General features: G+C 41.0%; 1 protein-coding gene across 7 annotated transcripts in view; it reads left to right on the top strand.

Moving 5' to 3' along the window:
* MARK3 (microtubule affinity regulating kinase 3) overlaps positions 1–17,958 on the top strand; it is a 108,297-nt gene that overhangs the window by 25,548 nt on the left and 64,791 nt on the right. For all 7 annotated transcript variants that reach the window (XM_029239641.1, XM_029239638.1, XM_029239640.1 and 4 more), the window contains exon 3: positions 13,134–13,187. In XM_029239641.1, the coding sequence (XP_029095474.1) occupies positions 13,134–13,187 (54 nt within the window). The remainder of the gene's footprint in view (positions 1–13,133; positions 13,188–17,958) is intronic.

The raw sequence follows: 17,958 nt of genomic DNA on the forward strand, positions 1-17,958 counted from the left end.
CCAGAAAGTGGTGTTGGTGATTCAGAGACTTAATTCATTCTGAGTCAGTAGGAGATAAAGAGTTACTATATGTTAAAGAGACAGTTTTAATTGCTGTCATTGGGATAAGACTAGCAATGTAGTAGAATTATATAGTGGAAAGAATTCCCTGAAAGAAGAGAGTGGGGATAATCTATATCATGCACTTACGTCACAAGGACATTGTGAACATAAAAGATAATCAAGAAAATTTATGTGATGGAAGAATGGCATTTTTACTGAACAGACAAATTAGTTTTTGTGGTTTTTTTCTGTTTTATTTGTTTTGTGGGGGGTGGGGTGCGCACCGCATGACTTTTTGGGATCTTCGTTCCCCGTCCAGGGATTGAATCCAGGCCCTTGGCAGTGAGAGTGCCGCATCCTAACCACTGGACCGCCAGGGAACTCCTGTGAACAGACAAATTAGATTAATGAATTATAACCAAGAGAACGTCTTACATCTAGTGAACAGTTTCTAATCAAGTCTTTAAATAGAATGATTGTGGTAGAAGTCCACTGTAGATGAGACCTGTCTCTCTAGGATGGTTCTTAATTTTTAGACCAGAAAAACACCAAAATCCTTATTTTATATATATTTAAAAATACAGGAACCAGTCATAAAATTCATCTGATTTAACTCTTTGATGAAAATGCTACCTATTGTCATAGAAGCAGCTATCCCATATTTGGGATTTGGGGATGTTAGTTCCATCTTCTGTCTTGGTTTTGGCTAGCTTTTCACAGCTGAAGATTATTTTGGTTTTTGAAATAATTGTTTGTTTTAATATTACAGTTTTCTTTCAAGTCAAGTTTTTCTTTCAAGTTCATTTTTCCCCATAGTTATTTTCATAGGCCCCTAGGAATCTCTCCCCTAACATGAACTGCAGAAGAACTCACTTGTATCTGTCATTTGGTACTTAATTGAGACTGTTTTTTTACTGCCTTAAAAAATTATTTTCCAAAGTAATACATGCATATAGCTTAAAAAGTCAAATAATACTAAAAAGCTTCTAACTAAAATCAGACTTTCTTTGCCTCCTCTTTATCATTCAGTACCATTAATCAAAGGCTCCTACTTTCAATTTTCTAGGCTCTTTTTTCTGATAGTCTTTTGGTTATCTCCTGATTTATAATTGTAGACATCACTGACTTTCTCCTTATGGAAGATGGATATAGCTTTCTTATGATTCACTTCCACATCTACTTTCCTTTCCTCAGCCTTTCTATTGCAATGATGTATTTGGTTAAAGTTAGATTTTTTTTTAACTTAAGCTATGTAAATGTTGTTCAGTGTTGGACCACAATAATTTATTTTCTTATATAATTTTTTATTTTGTCTAGAATTAATAGTTGCCTCAAGTTTTGTGGGTTTTTTTTTTCAACTTTCTCATGGTTCTATGTATTTTCTGCAAATTGATCCAACATATCTTTCAAATACCTTGCAGTACCGATGCATATGATGTAACATATTAGTTCAAGAGAGAATAGGTGGGTAGAGGTTAAAAACAGCAAGATAGTGCTTTCAAGGCACAGATGAATGGGGTAGTGGCTACAGGGAGATGTCAGGCCAAGATAATTTTTAAAAGATGGGCAAGGGCTTCCCTGGTGGAGCAGTGGTTGAGAGTCCGCCTGCCGATGCAGGGGACACGGGTTCGTGCCCCGGTCCGGGAAGATCCCACGTGCCGCGGAGCGGCTGGGCCCGTGAGCCATGGCCGCTGAGCCTGCGCGTCCGGAGCCTGTGCTCCGCAACGGGAGAGGCCACAACAGTGAGAGGCCCACGTACCTCAAAAAAAAAAAAAGATGGGCAAAATACCAACATGTTTGTCTGCTAATGGGAATAATTTAAGGGAAAGGGTAAAAATGGTGCTTTGAGGAGACGTGCTGGAATGGGTGAGAGGGGGTGGTAGAGGTATTGTCTTTGGATAACGTGGACAGTCCTTAGAAGTAGGAGGAAAGTAGAGGGTACTATGCCAATATTCTGCAGGTGAGTGGTTCTATATGAGGGTGGGAGCTTGAGAAGTTTTCTTCTCATTGCAGCTCTTTTTTCAGTAAAATAGAAAGCAAGATTACCAACTGAGAATGTGACTGTCAAGGAGATAGGAGATATTAGAGATCTGAGAAAGTTACAGTAATTAACAGGTTAGTAGGAGAGTGAATGGACTGAGAAATATAGTAGAATTACCAGGCAGCCTTAACACTTCCCTGAGGTTACTGATCATGGATTTAAATCGGGAATAGACAGCCTGGATGTAATTTACTGTCCAGCAACATTCAGTTAACCAGACACAGGCATAGCATTTGTAGATGGTTGGGATTTTATTATAGTAAGTAGTGAAATGGAAACAGAGCAAGGGCATTGATTTGGAATACCCAAGGGAGTGATTTCAATTAAAGACAATAGATTTAAGTAGGAAGTAAGTACTTGAGGGAGAAGGCAGACCATAAGAAGGTGGTGGGATCAATGGCTGTGGATCCCGGTGAGTTCAGATAGTCATTGGGATTCTAGAGTGGGTGGGTGGGAAAGTTAGGAGGAGGTGGTTAGAGAGTGGGAAACTCAAGATTAAGATCGTAGTGGGTTTTCCGATATTGGTAGTTACAAAGTCTAGAGTAAAACAGTGTAAATGGCTTTTCCCCCCACCTTTCTAGCAGCTTTTTAGACTCTTCTCATTTATCCATGCTGTTGAGAAATTTCACAGTGAAGTGCCAAGGAGTTGGTCTTCATTCTTTGTTCCTGGTGCTCATTGAACCCTTTCAATATAAACATTCTTGTCTTTCAGTTCTGGAGAATTGTCTCATTTTATTATTTAAAAATCGTCATTCTAGAATTCCTTTTTTTTTTTGGCTGTGTCATGTGGTTTACAGCATCCTAGTTCCTGACTAGGGATTGAACCTGGGCCCTAGCAGTGAAAGTGCCGAGTCCTAACCACTGGACTGCCAGGGAATTCCCAAGAGCCTTGATTATTTATTTTATTTACCTATTTACTTATTTATCTACATGTCTTGGTTTTCTGTCTCTGTTTCTATTTTACTTTCTGAGTGATGTCTTTAACTTTATCTTCCAATCTTTCTGTTAAATTTGTTTGAGTCCCTGCATGTGTCCTCCTCCTAGCTCTTTCCTTTTCTGATATTTGTAGTATCCAGTTCTGGTATCAATACTGTTTCTTCTGTTAACTCTCTGAGGATAGTAAAAGCTTTCTTCTTTTTTTTTTTTTTAAAGTAGATTTTTTGCTCCCTACATTGTTTCTCTTTTCTCTGGGATTCTTTCTTGGTGTCTGTCTTTCATACAGAGACTTTCTTTGGAATCTGGTAACCCCTGGTTGTCTGTGTCTGTTTAAGGTGGAACCCTAAGAAACTGATCAGAAGCTGGTTTGCATGTATAGGATATGTTTGACCACAAAACTTTCCTTTGGGAGTCATCCAGTGCTTTTATTGGAGTACCCAGATATCTTTGTCTTTAGATCTCTTCTCTGCGACCATTCTGTTCTCTAGGTTAAGAATCTTCTGTTCTGCCCGAGAGGAGCCATGGTCCCACCCCTCAGCGGCAGTCTGACACTTAATCTCTGCCCCGCCCCCCCCCGCCCCTTTTCATCTCCATGCCTCACTCCTGCCCTCTCCTGGGCCTGTTGACCTTGAGTCCAGAGCCTCGTTGTCTTCTCCGCAGAATAAGTTTACAGTCCCTTAAGAACCGGTGGTCATTGGTTTGGTTGGGGAGCAGCAGCATTCTTTATACAGACTTTTGACTTTGGAATTAGCCTAACAGCTCCCCTGTCACCTTTGGTCCCCTGGGACCTCCAAGTCTGGAGCCGTTTCCAAGTCATGCTGGGGAAATCACACTGTTTCTGGTTATAGTGTCCTTTCCTCTGTTGTCTCTTCTCTCTCTTTCACAAAGTTATTGAAATAGCTTTCCCACTGTTGTCTTCTCAGCTTGTTATTGTGCTCTTGTGGCTGTATGCTTTTATTGTCAGTCTGTGTCCTCTCTCCTACACTAGAGGAGAAACCAGAGAGAGGCCAGAGGGAAAAAGATTCAGTCTTGAACCTCATTTATCCTTGGCCTCTAAATACTCAATAACTATTTGTTTTGGAAGCGAGCAAGCAGGACGGTAAAGATAGCCTTAGTATAAGTCTGATAACAGATACAGCTGAAAATGGTAAAGATGATCATCATGGTTCATTGTGGAGTATTCACATAAACCCAGTTCCCACAAATTAAAAATCACTTAATTACATAGCTGTGACACTTTTTTTTTATTGTGGTAAAATATGCATAACATTTACCATTGTAGCCATTTTTAAGTGCAGCTCAATGGCATTAAGTACATTTGCAGTGTTTGCAACCATCACTATCCATCTTCGGAACAGATACAGTCAATCCCATTATTCACAAATTCCATACTTGCAAATTCACATACTACAAATTATTTGTAATCCCAAAAATCAGTACTCGCTGTGCTTTTGCAGTCTTTTTCAGACACGCACAGAGCAGCAAAAAGTTTGAATTGCTTAATGTGCGTTTCCCCAGCTGAGGCCCAACAAGGTGACACTCTGCCTTCTTTCACCCTTCATACTATAAACACATGCCCTTTTTGTGGTTATTTAGTACACATTTTCCACATCTTTGTGCATTTTGTTGGTGATTTTATTGTTTAAAATGGCCCCCAACTGTAGGGCTGCGGTATTAGCCAGTGTTCCTAAGTGCAAGGCTTTGACGTGCCTTACAGAGAAAATACATTTGTTAGGTAAGCTTCATTCAGGCATGAGTTAGATGGTGCTGTTCAGTGTTAATGAATCAATAATGTGTAGTAAATGAGGTATCCTTAAGCAGAAACACACATAAAACAAGATTATGTATTGATCAGTTGATGAAAATGTTATGACCAGGGGCTCACAGGAGTCTTAACTCTTTCCCCCTAGGAACAGTGGTTCAGTATTCACTAGTTCAGTGTTCAGACTGACTTCATAGAATGTAATTACCGTGAATAACGTGAATCAACTGTCCTTTTTTTTCTGAAGGAGGAGGGTTAATTGTTACTGGTATTTTCCCCTAACAACAGATATATGGGAAGGGGTATTAGAAAAGGGGTATGGGCTTTCCTCAGATGTCTGATTCTTGAAAACGTTTTTAAGAGCGGAGAAATAAGAAGCACATTGAGAGCTCTCTACATGAGGTGTGTGGAAGGTGCTGCTCAGGTGCCTGGCTTGGCTTCACGGTGGCTGGGAGGAAAGTTGGCCTTTCGCTGGGACCTTCCGTATTCAAGGCACTGAGTTATTTTCTCTGGTCATTACTGAGTTTTTCCTGGATTGCACCCTTCTTAGAGCATACTCTAGGCTTGTATGTGCCCTGCTCTGGGTGCCTCTGATTTTTGTCCCCCAGAAATTATTTAAAGTCACTTGTCTGCTGATGCCCCCTCTCCCATTCTCTTTGCCATTCTTTGTCATTTTGTCTTTATTGTTTAATTGGACTGTCAGGTGGAAGAAGAGAGAATGCATGTGATTAGTATGCCATCTTTAACTGAGTGTCCTCATTATGGGTATGAAGGAGCTTTTCATTGTTATTTTTATTCAAGTTAATTATATATTATACAGTTTAAAGAGTCAAGGCTTTTTTTTTTAATGTGTTCCCTGCCCCCTCCCACAATTTCCTAATCTCCTAAGATGGCCACTTTCAGTCTTTCAAACTGATTCTTTATGTTTTACTTTCATATATTTTAATAGCATGTTTTATTCTTAATTATTTTTTCAGTTTTAAGCATCATTATCTATTGACTTCACTATACTCTTTTAAAGTCATCACTGACTTTTAAAAATTAACTCCTTATTGATATATAGCACACATCCAGAAAAAGTGTGAACATTTGGTTAACCATGACCCAGGGCAAAAATATACCATGACTCGAACCCCAGAAGTCCTCCTTTGTACCTCCTTCTAATCATTTCACTGTCCTTCCTCCCCAAGATAACCACTATCCTGACTTCTAAAACACCATATTCTGTTTTTTTCTCTTAAAATTTTACTAATGGAATCATACAGTATTTATTATTTTGTGTCTGCCTCTTTTACTCCACCCTGTGCTTGTGCCATTCACCCATTTTGTTTGTATTGTTAGGTTTTGATTTGAAGTTTTATTTTGTAGGGAGCTGTTATAGTTGATAGGCTTGTTCTCCGTTGCTGTAGACTGAATTGTGTCCCCCAGAATTTAGATGTTAAAGCCTGTTTGGAGGTAGGGCCTTTGTGGAAATAATTAGGTTAAATTAGGTCATAAGGGTAGGCCCCTGATCTGATAGGATTAGTGTCCTTATAAAAAGAGACACCAGAGAGCTTGCTTGCTTTCTTCCACTTGTAAGGACACAGTGAGAAGGTGGTCATCTGCAAGCCAAGAGGAACTGCCCATGCTGGCACCCCGATCTCTGACTTCCAGCTTCCAACTGAGAGAAAATAAATTTCTGCTCTTTAAGCTGCCCAGTCTGTGGTATTTTTTGTTTTGACAGCCTGAGCTGACTAATATACCGTTCTTCTGGATTATTGTGTCCTCTTAAAGGACTTGGGATCTTTTTTCTGCCTGCTCTTGTAGATGCTGGTGGTTGTAGATGCTTTAACACCAGTCAGGAGCAGGGTGTAAGGATCTTTTGACCAGTGGTTAATTGACAGGAAGTGGAAGATACGGCTTTTTCCTCCAGTGAGTATTTGCTGCAGGTTTGTTGGACTCTTGATTTGAGGAATGTTGGGGGGGGGGGCGGGGGGAAGCCCTTCTCACGTGTGAGCTCTCTTTATCCCTATTTTGTAATTTTCCACTTTGCTTTAGGCGTCAGAGTGAATAAATGGAATTTCCCAGAACTTTACACAAGTGCCAGGGACACTCCTGTTTCCTTGCCTAGTGAATTCCCTTGGCTTTTGCTGTGCGCGCATGCATGCGCACACACACATGCACGCGCACACACACACACATACACACACACACACACATCCTCCACAACCTTGGGAATGAGTCAGTGGTCTTCTCTCCAGTCTGCATCTTTCTGAGGCACCTAAGTGATGCCCCACAGTTGCCTCCTCTTTTGGTGACCTCGAGGTCTGAGCTCTTCTCCAGGCTCCAGCTCTGGGCCAAGGTTATTTTGGTAGTGAGTCATCCCAGCAAGGGAACTGGAAGGAAGAGGGGATTAGGAGCTTCCCCCTCAGTTTTCATTGACACACATACACACATCATGTTAAATGATAATGTTTCACTCTGAGGACACTTGCTTTTGATAAAATGACTCTCTTCTACAGTTTGATTTAGCTGAATGCAACACATTTTTTTTTCTGTTTTTGCTTTAGATACTTTTTGAACAGCAGTACTTGAAAATGAAAATGTATAGTAACAAAATCAGAATAGAATCTTTAGAAGGTGGATATTGAGCAGAACCGGAAGAAACTAGTGATCAAGGGGCCTATCATGAGAATAGAAACAAAGTCTCAGAAGATCAGAGGAAAGAGGAACTGGAAAGGCAGCATTTTTGATGGATTTGGCCATGAGAATGAGGAAGAAAACAGAATTGTGGCCAGAACAGTGTTATTGAAGGGGTTTCTTTGGAAATCCCTTTGGGAGATGGAAATCCCTTGGATCTTTTGGAGATCCAAGTATACCACATAAAATTACATATGAAAGTAAAGTTTGAAGAAAATTCATTCATTCAACTTTAAATTATTTTTTTCTTTTTTGGCCGTGCCACACAGCTTGCAGGATCTTAGTTCCCTGACCAGGAATCGAACCTGTGCACCGTTCAGTGGAAATGCAGAGTCCTAACCACTGGACTGCCGGGGAGTTCCCTCAGCTTTAAAATAATGGAATTTTAAAACCACATTGGTGGGCTTCCCAGGTGGCGCAGTGGTTGAGAGTCTGCCTGCCGATGCAGGGGACACGGGTTCGTGCCCTGGTCCGGGAAGATCCCACATGCCGCGGAGCGGCTGGGCCCGTGAGCCATGGCCGCTGAGCCTGCACGTCCAGAGCCTGTGCTCTGCAACGGGAGAGGCCACAACAGTGAGAGGCCCGCGTACCGCAAAAAAACCCAAAAAAACACACATTGGTATTTGTTAAAGCACCAGAAACCCTGTTTCTTCACTGTTCTATCTCCATCTCTGATGTATGTGTGGTTACTAATGCGAGTATTCAAGGCCTCAGATCACCCCAGTAAGCGTTTATTGAATGCTTCTTGTGTACAGGTAGTGCTCTAGGGCTATAGCAGGATGTCTTCTCCCCATTGAGTTATGCACAAGGTGGTCATTGTTTGCATATTCCAGCAGCCAGTATTTCCTTTAGATTCATTTACTGTAGTTTCCATCAAGACTTATATTTTCAAAATATAGAATCAGAATTTTGACTTTGCTTTTTGCAAGCACACACACTCATTAACTCTCCCTCCTCCACCAATTCTGATTTTTTGCCTTCCCCAGTCAGGGGTGAAGGGGCGGTGGGTTCCTTGTACTTCAGGGTCAGACTCACTGGATGCCTTGCTGCAGTCTTTCCCTTTCTTTAGCTCCTTAGGAGGTTAATAGGTTCATAGGAAGTAATCAAATAGCATGGGCAGATGGAGGCTTTAAACCAAGTTAATCAGTTAAAAAAAAAAAACAAAAGCTTTAATATGAATAGTGCAGCAGTTCTTGAAGTAGGGATGTGGACCCCTGGAGGTTTTCTGAGACCATTTTAGGGGGTCTGCAAAATCAAAACTGTTTTGGTAATACTATTTAAGACATTATTTGCTTCTTCCATTCTTTCTCACGAGCGTACAGTAGAATTTTCCAGAAGTATGTGACGTGTGATATCATAACAGATTGACTACAGGAGGACATTTGAGAATTTCATTAAAATGTTATTTATATTAACACTAATAGACTTTTTTTCCCAATTTTTTTATTGCGATAAAATACATATAAAACGTATTATCTTAACTGTTTTAAAGTGTATATTTCAGTGGTATTAAATACATCCATAATGCTGTGCAGCCACCACCACCATTCATCTCTAGAACTCTACATCTTATAAAACTGAAACCCTACGCCCATTAAATCCCCCCTCCCCCCTCCCCCCAGCCCCTGGCAACCACCATTCTCCTTTCTGTCGCTATGCTTTTGAATACTCTAGGGACCTCATAAGAGTGGAAGCATGCAGTATTTGTATTTTTGTGACTGTTTTATTTCACTTAGCATAGTGTCCTCAAGGTTCATCCATGTTGTAGCAGGTGCCAGAATTTCCTTCCTTTATAAGACTGAATAATATTCCATCTTATGGATGTGCCTCGTTAAGCTTTTCCATTAATCCCTTGATGAACTTTTTTATTTGGCCATGCTACGTGGCTTGTGGGATATTAGTTCCCTGATCAGAAATTGAACCTGTGCCCCCTGCAGTGGAAGTGTGGAGTCCTAACCACTGGACCTCCAGGGAAGTCCCCCTTGATGATCTCTTGAGTTGCTTCCACATCTTAGCTATTATGCATAATGCTGCTATGAACATGGGTGCACAAATAGCTTTTTAAATCCTTGCTTTCGGGCTTACCTGGTGGCGCAGTGGTGAAGAATCCACCTGCCAGTGCAGGGGGGGACACGGGTTTGAGCCCTGGTAGGGGAAGATCCCACATGCCGCGGAGCAACTAAGCCCATGGGCCACAACTACTGAGCCTGTGCTCTAGAGCCTGCGAGCCACAACTACTGAGCCCGCATGCCACAACTACTGAAGCCTGCACGCCTAGAGCCTGTGCTCCACCACAAGAGAAGCCACCGCTGTTGAGAAGCCCACGCACCGCAACGAAGAGTAGCCCCCAGTCACCACAACTAGAGACGCCCTGCGGCGCAGCAACGAAGACCCAACACAGCCAAAAATCAATCAGTCAATCAATCAATCCGTCCATCCATCCTTGCTTTCAGTTCTGGGTACATAGCGGAAGTGGAACTGCTGGATCATCTGGTAATTCTATTTTTAATTTTTTGAGGAACTCTGTACTTTTTTTTTTTTTTTTTAAACAGTGGCTGTACCATTTTATACAATCCTACCAACAGTGCACAGGGATTCCAGTTTCTCCACATCCTCACAAAGGCTTATTATTTTCTGGGGGTTTTTGGCAGTAAGCCATCCTGATGGGTGTGGAGTGGTGTTTCCTAGTTTTGATTTGCATTTTTCTAATGATGACGGATGTTGAGCGTCTTTTTTATGTGCTTATTGACCATTTGTATATCTTCTTTGGAGAAACATCTCAAGTCCTTTGCCTTTTTTTTTGCTGTATGCGGGCTTCTCACTGTTGTGGCCTCTCCCGTTGAGGAGCACAGGCTCCAGACGCGCAGGCTCAGCGGCCATGGCTCACAGGCCCAGCTGCTCCGCAGCATGTGGGATCTTCCTGGACCGGGGCACGAACCCGTGTCCCCTGCATCGGCAGGCAGACTCTCAACCACTGCGCCACCAGGGAAGCCCCTTTGCCCATTTTTAAATCAGGTTTTTGTCGAGTTTTCAGAGTTCTCTGTATATTCTGGATATTAATCCCTTATCACATATGTAATTTGCAAATATTATTTCCCATTCTTTGGGTTGCCTTTTTACTCTGTTGATAACGTCTTTTGATGCATAAAATTTGAAATGTCATGAAGCTTTGCCCTATGTTTTCTTCTAAGAATTTGATAGTTTTATAGGTCGTAGATTTAGGTCTTTGATCCACGCTGAGCTAATTTTTGTATTTGATGTTAGGTTAAGAGTCTGATAACTTCATTCTTTTGCATGTGGATATCATTTCCCCAGCACCATCTTTTTTTTAATTTTTAAATTTTATTTATTATTTTTGGCTGCGTTGGGTCTTTGTTGCTGTGTGTGGGCTTTCTCTAGTTGTGGCGAGCAGTGGCTACTGTTTGTTGCAGTGTGCAGGCTTCTCACTGCAGTGGCTTCTTTTGTCGCGGAGCACGGGCTCTAGGCGCTTGGGCTTCAGTAGTTGTGGCTCACAGGCTCTAGAGCGCAGGCTCAGTAGTTGTGGCTCACCGACTTAGTTGCTCCGCGGCATGTGGGATCTTCCCGGACCAGGGCTCAAACCCGTGTCCCCTGCATTGGCAGGCAGATTCTTAAGCACTGCACCACCAGGGAATCCCCTGCCCCGCTCCGGCACCATTTGTTGAATATTATTATGTTGAAATGAGTTGTTCAGCAGTTTTTTTTTGTTTTGTTTTGTTTTGCGGTACGCAGGCCTCTCACTGTTGTGGCCTCCCGCACTGCGGAGCACAGGCTCCAGACGCGCAGGCCCAGCGGCCACGGCTCACGGGCCCAGCCGCTCCGCGGCATGTGGGATCTTCCCGGACCGGGGCACGAACCCGTGTCCCCTGCATCGGCAGGCGGACTCTCAGCCACTGCACCACCAGGGAAGCCCCAGCACTTATTTTTAATTTATTTTTCTTTAAAAAAAATTTTTTTAAATTATTTTATTTATTTATTTTTGGCTACATTGGGTCTTCATTGCTGCGCACAGGCTTTCTCTAGTTGTGGTGAGCGGGGGCTACTCTTTGTTGCGGTGCGCGGGCTTCTCACTGCGGTGGCTTCTCTTGTTACGGAGCACGGGCTCTAGGCACACGGGCTTCAGTAGTTGTGACACGTGGACGCAGTAGTTGTGGCTTGTGGGCTCTAGAGCACAGGCCCAGTAGTTGTGGCTCACGGGCTTAGTTGCTCTGTGTCATGTGGGATCTTCCCAGATCAGTGTCGAACCCACGTCCCCTGCATTGGCAGGTGGATTCTTAACCACTGCGCCACCAGGGAAGTCCAGCATAATCTTTAAGAATATAAAGGGGACCAAAAAGTTCTAGAACCGTTGACAAAGAATCTTTGAACACTTTCCCCAGACTTTGACTATAGTCCCTTTCTTCAGTGGTGCTTCTTATTGGATCTGTGTTCTGAGGGACACATAGTAGGAACACAGCCTCATTGACATGGGGTGAGATCATTTGTTGTTCTGGACCTCAGGTGCAAAGCTGGGTTAATTATGTTCCCTAATTCATGGCAAAGCCTCTGTCTTCACTTACGTTTCCTTCCGTCCCCTGTCATCACCCCATCCCCCCTTCTCGATATCCATAGTTCCTAGTTCTGGTTAGCCGTAGTTCACTTTTTTCTTTTAATTAATTTTTATTGGAGTATGGTTGCTTTACAATGTTGTGTTAGCCTCCACTGCACAACAAAATGAATCAGCCATACACATACAGATATCCCCTCCCTTTTGGACTTTCCTCCCGTTTAGGTTACCACAGTGCACGTAGTTCATTTTTAAGCAAGAAAAGACAGACTGACTAGGTGAGGATGTCGGTGCAGGGTTAGTACAACTTAATTTTTTTTCTTTTTTTTAAGATAAGTGCATATACTTAGAAGCTGTAGCTCTTTCTTCCTATATCTTAGTGGCTTATTTTTAGACTGCCTCACCCCTTTTTGAACAAAGACTACTAGGGGACCCATTTGTTGCCTCTGTACATACTCATTTGGTTAGCTTGTTGATCTGAAGCTAGGGCCTTTTCCTTCTCTAAGAGTGCCTTTTCCTTCTCGAAGAGCTAGTGCCTCTTCCTCTTCTCTAAAGAGCTTTTTTATTGAAATTAGATGTTTTTAAAGTTTTCAGATTCAACACCAACTTATTTGTTCGTATATTTACTCAATTAACCAGCTCCCACTTTGTGCCGGACACTCTAGAAAGCATTTTGGGCTGTATAAACCTATAAAAGCTATAGTTCCTGCCCTTGTATCCCAGAGTCAGATAAAATTAAAGTGTCAGAAAATAATGAATAGATTTGCTACATTGCCATATTTTTAGAATTGTTTTCATTGTATAATCTCTCTCCCCTTTTGGGAGGGGTTAGGAGGTGGTTTCTGGGAGACTTTTTTTCCCTGTGTCTATAGGTAACTTAAATGTAAAATGTTATAAAATACCCTTATTTGCATGAAGCCCCTCTTGTCAATTCTAAAATATTTATAAAGTGTAAAATATAATTGTAACTGGTTGAGTTTTAGGTTTCTGAGGTTTGCTTACGTGCTTGCTATTTAACAATGCTACATGTCTGGGCATTTACAAAACTATTACTAATTAGTCTATAATGACCAAATTCTTAAAATCCATAAATATTAATTTTTTTCTAGGTCGCAATAAAAATAATTGACAAAACTCAGTTGAATCCAACAAGTCTACAAAAGGTAAGGTTGGTCCAGTATCCAGTTTTTTTTTTAATGATTTTCAGTGCTAATTGTCATCTAATTTGTCCATTAATTACCTCTACTATTATTTTTATTTATTGTATTTAGTACACAGTAAAGCTTCCTCTTCCTCAAATGAATGCAACTTAAATTTAATATGGTTTAAATGTAGTATTGTTGTATTTTTTTCCTTCAGTTGAAGATAATGATTTTTAAATGTTCTTAATAGCACAAACTGAAGGCTGTACTTTGAATATTCTAAATATTGACTAGAATAGAGTTATAAAAAAGACAGAACAACATAGTTTCATGTAATTAGTCTTAAGCAGAGTTACACATCTTTCTTACAGTTAATACTGAGATCTCTAAAGTCAGCACTTTGGCTTTCTTAAACTACCACAATATGTCTAACCAAGGAGTGATGATTAATTGATATAAAAGGAAAATATAAAAGTAAAACTAAATTGATAGTTGAAAACATGTTTGTTAATGAGCTATTGCCATTTGTATTATCTAATGTAGATCAGGAGTTCTCAACCTGGTGCATGTTAAAATCACCTGGGCCTCTTTTCAAAATCCTGATGACTGGCCCATAGGGAGATTTAATTGCTCAGGTAGGGCCTGGTCATAGGTATTTCGCTGGTGCATCAGTGAATGATTAATGATCTTCATAATAAGATCCTTCTAGTTCCTTTTGGTTTTGCAGAGCCTTTTTACATACTTCATTTGATTTCTAGACTTGGCCTATGGTAGCTGGGGGATACAGAGACCTAGAAATAAGAACAGGAAGTCGGGCTTCCCTGGTGGCGCAGTGGTTGGGAGTCCGCCTGCCGATGCAGGGGACGCGGGTTCGTGCCCCGGTCTGGGAGGATCCCACATGCTGCAGAGCGGCTGCGCCCGTGGGCCATGGCTGCTGGGCCTGCGCGTCCAGAGCCTGTGCTCCGCGGCGGGAGAGGCTGCGGCAGTGAGAGGCCCGCGTACCGCAAAACAGGCAGTCCTCTGCCACTTAGCTGAATGTGTAACTTGACCTTGAGCAAGTCACTTAACTTTCTGGACGTTGGGCTTCTCATCTTTAAAAATGAAGATAATTTCACTAAGTGAAATAAGTCAGACGGAAAGACAGGTACCATATGATCTCATTTATATGTGGAATCTAAAAAATAAAACAAATAGACAAACAAAATAAAACAGAAACAGGCTTACAGAGAGCGAAACTGTTGGTTGCCAGAGGGGAGCTGAGTGAAATAGGTAAAGGGGATTAACAGATGTAAACTTTTAGTTACAAAGTAAACAAGTCATGGGGATATAATATACAGCATAAGGAATGTAGTCAGTAATGTAATAATTTTGTATGGTGACAGATGGTTATTGGACTTATCATGGTGATGATTTCATAATGTATTTGATTGTCACATCACTGTGTTGTACACCTGAAACTAACATAATATTGTATGTCAACTATACTTCAGTTGAAAATAATAATAAAAATAATTAAATGGAGATTTAATCTTCCCATGATGGATTATATTAATGAAATAATACATATCAAAGAGTTTTGTAAACTGCAAAGCAGTGCGTAAGACATTTTAAGGGTAATCATGCCCTATCTACATTTCTAATGTAGTTCGAGTTCTGATGGTTATTTTGTATTTATATCGTCATAATTCTGGAACTCTGTCCGTGTGTGTGTGGGATTAAGGTGGAGAGGGAGACAGATTTTATCTTGCACTGAAAATGTTATTTAAACAAGTGGCTCTGCAGGGCATAGTGGGCCTTAAGAGTTCTCAGGGTGGCCTTGGAAGGATCCAAAATTTCCAGTCCTTTGTTCTGAACATGAAATTGTATCCATTTCCTTAAATTCATTTCTTCATATATCTAAGGACTTGGTAGTAATTAATAAGTTAGGGGTTACTAAAACTTGGTATTCAGAACTAAAATTAGCATGTAGAGAAGTTTGCTAAGGATTCTAATTCAGTATTCTAATGTTACAGATCTTCCACTATTCATGTGTACTTGCAGATAACTGGAATTCTAGCAGTTTTCTAGGAAGAATTTTATCATAGTATTGTCTTGAGTTGGTTGTGATTTTTCTTGCTTGCTTTTTTTCATTATTTTTGGTCATAGTTTTTAATTACCACTGTTCTTTTTTGTTATTATTCCAAATTACTGTTTGTCACATCGTTATCAATTTAGTACCTGGTAGGCTGTCTGTTTAGCTTGATGGTGTGATGCAGATTTTTATCAGCATTAATTTTGGCATATAAATAATAAGACTTTAAGATTTGTTTGGTATAGCTCAAGTATGAACCATCCACAAAAAATTTATACTAAAGGCAGATCCGTCCAAGTTAAATAATTTGATAAATGTAATGTTTTCAGTTTGTAGGGCATTGTTTTAAATCATAAATCATGTGTTTGTGTTCTTATAAATTAGAAGCATTCTATAAATACTTCCTTCACATTCTTTTTCGCTGAGTTCCTTTTCCATGGAAAGGTGGCAGCAGAGTGGTGTATACCTGGCATCTTTTGCCCTTGTAATAGTGGTGCTTGCAGCTTGTTTTCTTCCTCAGCACCACTCACAGTTGTATCACACCTGCTCACTCAGATCTCTGTATATTGTGATTTTAAACTCTGGAGCTTGGTGTGTGGCCTTAGGAGCTAACAACATTCTGCCATCAACAATATGTGATCCTTTTGTACTGCCACTACCAAAAAATGTGGACTGGCTCATTCAGGCAGTGTTTGAACACAGGTGTTTAAAATAGTGTCATTTCAAAATGTTCCCAGTATTCTGGCTCACACATTGAATCATGTGCATCTGATAAATGCATTTAAGCAAACCTGAGTTGACTGCATATTAGTAAACTGATGTTATTTGCACTGACAGGTTCTTCACTTTTCCTTTTAATTTTTCCAGCCACTGAGTGAATAAATGTTAGACTCTAGTAAGATATATTTTTCTCCATTGTTTTTGTACATCTCAATTTCTGAGTACTATCCCTGAGACATTTTCTGTCCATAAATGTCTTTTAGGTCAGCTGTTAAAGAACTCTGTAATGTTGTGTACCTTTAATGATTTTGAAAACAACAGGAGTGAAAAAAAATGTTAGTCTTCCTCCTGGTTTTACAAAGTCACTTTCAGCTTTTTTTTTTTTTTTTTTTTTTGGGTGGAGGGTACACGGGCCTCTCACTGTTGTGGCCTCTCCCGTTGCGGAGCACAGGCTCCAGACGCTCAGGCTCAGCGGCCATGGCTCACGGGCCCAACCGCTCCGTGGCATGTGGGATCCTCCCGGACTGGGGCACGAACCCGTGTCCCGTGCATCGGCAGGCGGACTCTAAACCACTGCGCCACCAGGGAAGCCCCATTTTTAGCTTTGATTTGGTTACAGATAGTCTTGTTTTATTAAATTCAAGTTTGTCATTAAGAAGCAAGTTATGAATTTATTAAGACATGCAAGTAGGGCTTCCCTGGTTGCCCAGTGGTTAAGAACCTGCCTGCCAGTGCAGGGGACATGGGTTCGATCCCTGGTCCGGGAAGATCCCACGTGCCGCGGAGCAACTAAGCCCGTGTGGCACAACTACTGAGCCTGCACACTAGAGCCCGCGAGTCACAACTACTGAAGCCAGCGAGCCACAACTACTGAAGCCCGCGTGCCTAGAGCCTGTGCTCTGCAACAAGAGAAGCCACCGCAGTGAGAAGCCCACGTGAAGCAACGAAGACCCAACGCAGCCAAAAATAAATAAATTTATAAAAGAAAAAAAAAAGACATGCAAGTACACTAAGTGTAACCCATCTAAAGTTATTTTCTTTTCTCATCTTGGAGTAGTGTGTTAATGTAAAGAGGGATTATAGAGTAATGGTTAGGAACACAGTTAAGCCAGCCTACATGGATTCAAATCTCGGCTTAAACCCAGCCTAGCTGTGACAAGTCACCTTCCTGGATCTTAGTTTCCCTGTTTGTAAAATGGAAATAATAACAGTACCTCTATGGCTGTGGTGAGAATTAAATAAGTTAACATTTAAAAGCCCTTAGCACAGGGAGATCAGCTTGGTGCTTTGTGACCACCTAGAAGGGTGGGATAAGGAGGGTGGGAGGGAGACGCAAGAGGGAGAAGATGTGGGGGTATATGTTTATGTATAGCTGATTCCCTTTGTTATAAAGCAGAAACTAACACACCATTGTAAAGCAATTATACTCCAATAAAGATGTTAAAAAATAATAATAAAATAAAAGCCCTTAGAAGAGCTGAGTGTAGTTCCTAGCACATGGTAAGGACCGAGTGTTTGCTGTTATTGTGTGTCCTGCTGAATATTGGTTTTGAGGGAGAGTGGGAGATTTTTTTTTTTAACTTTTATTGGCGTATAGTTGATTTACAATGTTGTGGTAGTTTCAGGTGTACAGCAGAGTGAATCAGTTATACATATACATATATCCACTCCTTTTTTTTTTAAGATTCTTTTCCCAGGAGATATTTTTTGTTTGCTTTTTAAATTTTACCCTCACAGGAAATAAGTAAAGCTTAAGAATTGAATGGTAGGTTCTGGCTTTAGGTCTCATAGGACTTATTTGCAGTAGACTACTTCTGATCACGGCTAATATTTGCGCATTTAGTATATATGGAGTACTGTATTAGTTTGCTTGAGCCACTATAACAAAATTCTGTAGACTGGGTGTCTTAAACAACAGACATTTATTTCACACAGTTGTAGAGGCTGGGAAGTCCAAAATCAGAGTTGCCAGCATGGTCGGGTTCTGGTGCGAGCTCTCTT

The sequence above is a fragment of the Monodon monoceros genome, unplaced genomic scaffold (assembly GCF_005190385.1).
Source record: "Monodon monoceros isolate NGI ecotype Baffin Bay Population unplaced genomic scaffold, NGI_Narwhal_1 Super_Scaffold_21, whole genome shotgun sequence".
Taxonomy (NCBI): domain Eukaryota; kingdom Metazoa; phylum Chordata; class Mammalia; order Artiodactyla; family Monodontidae; genus Monodon; species Monodon monoceros.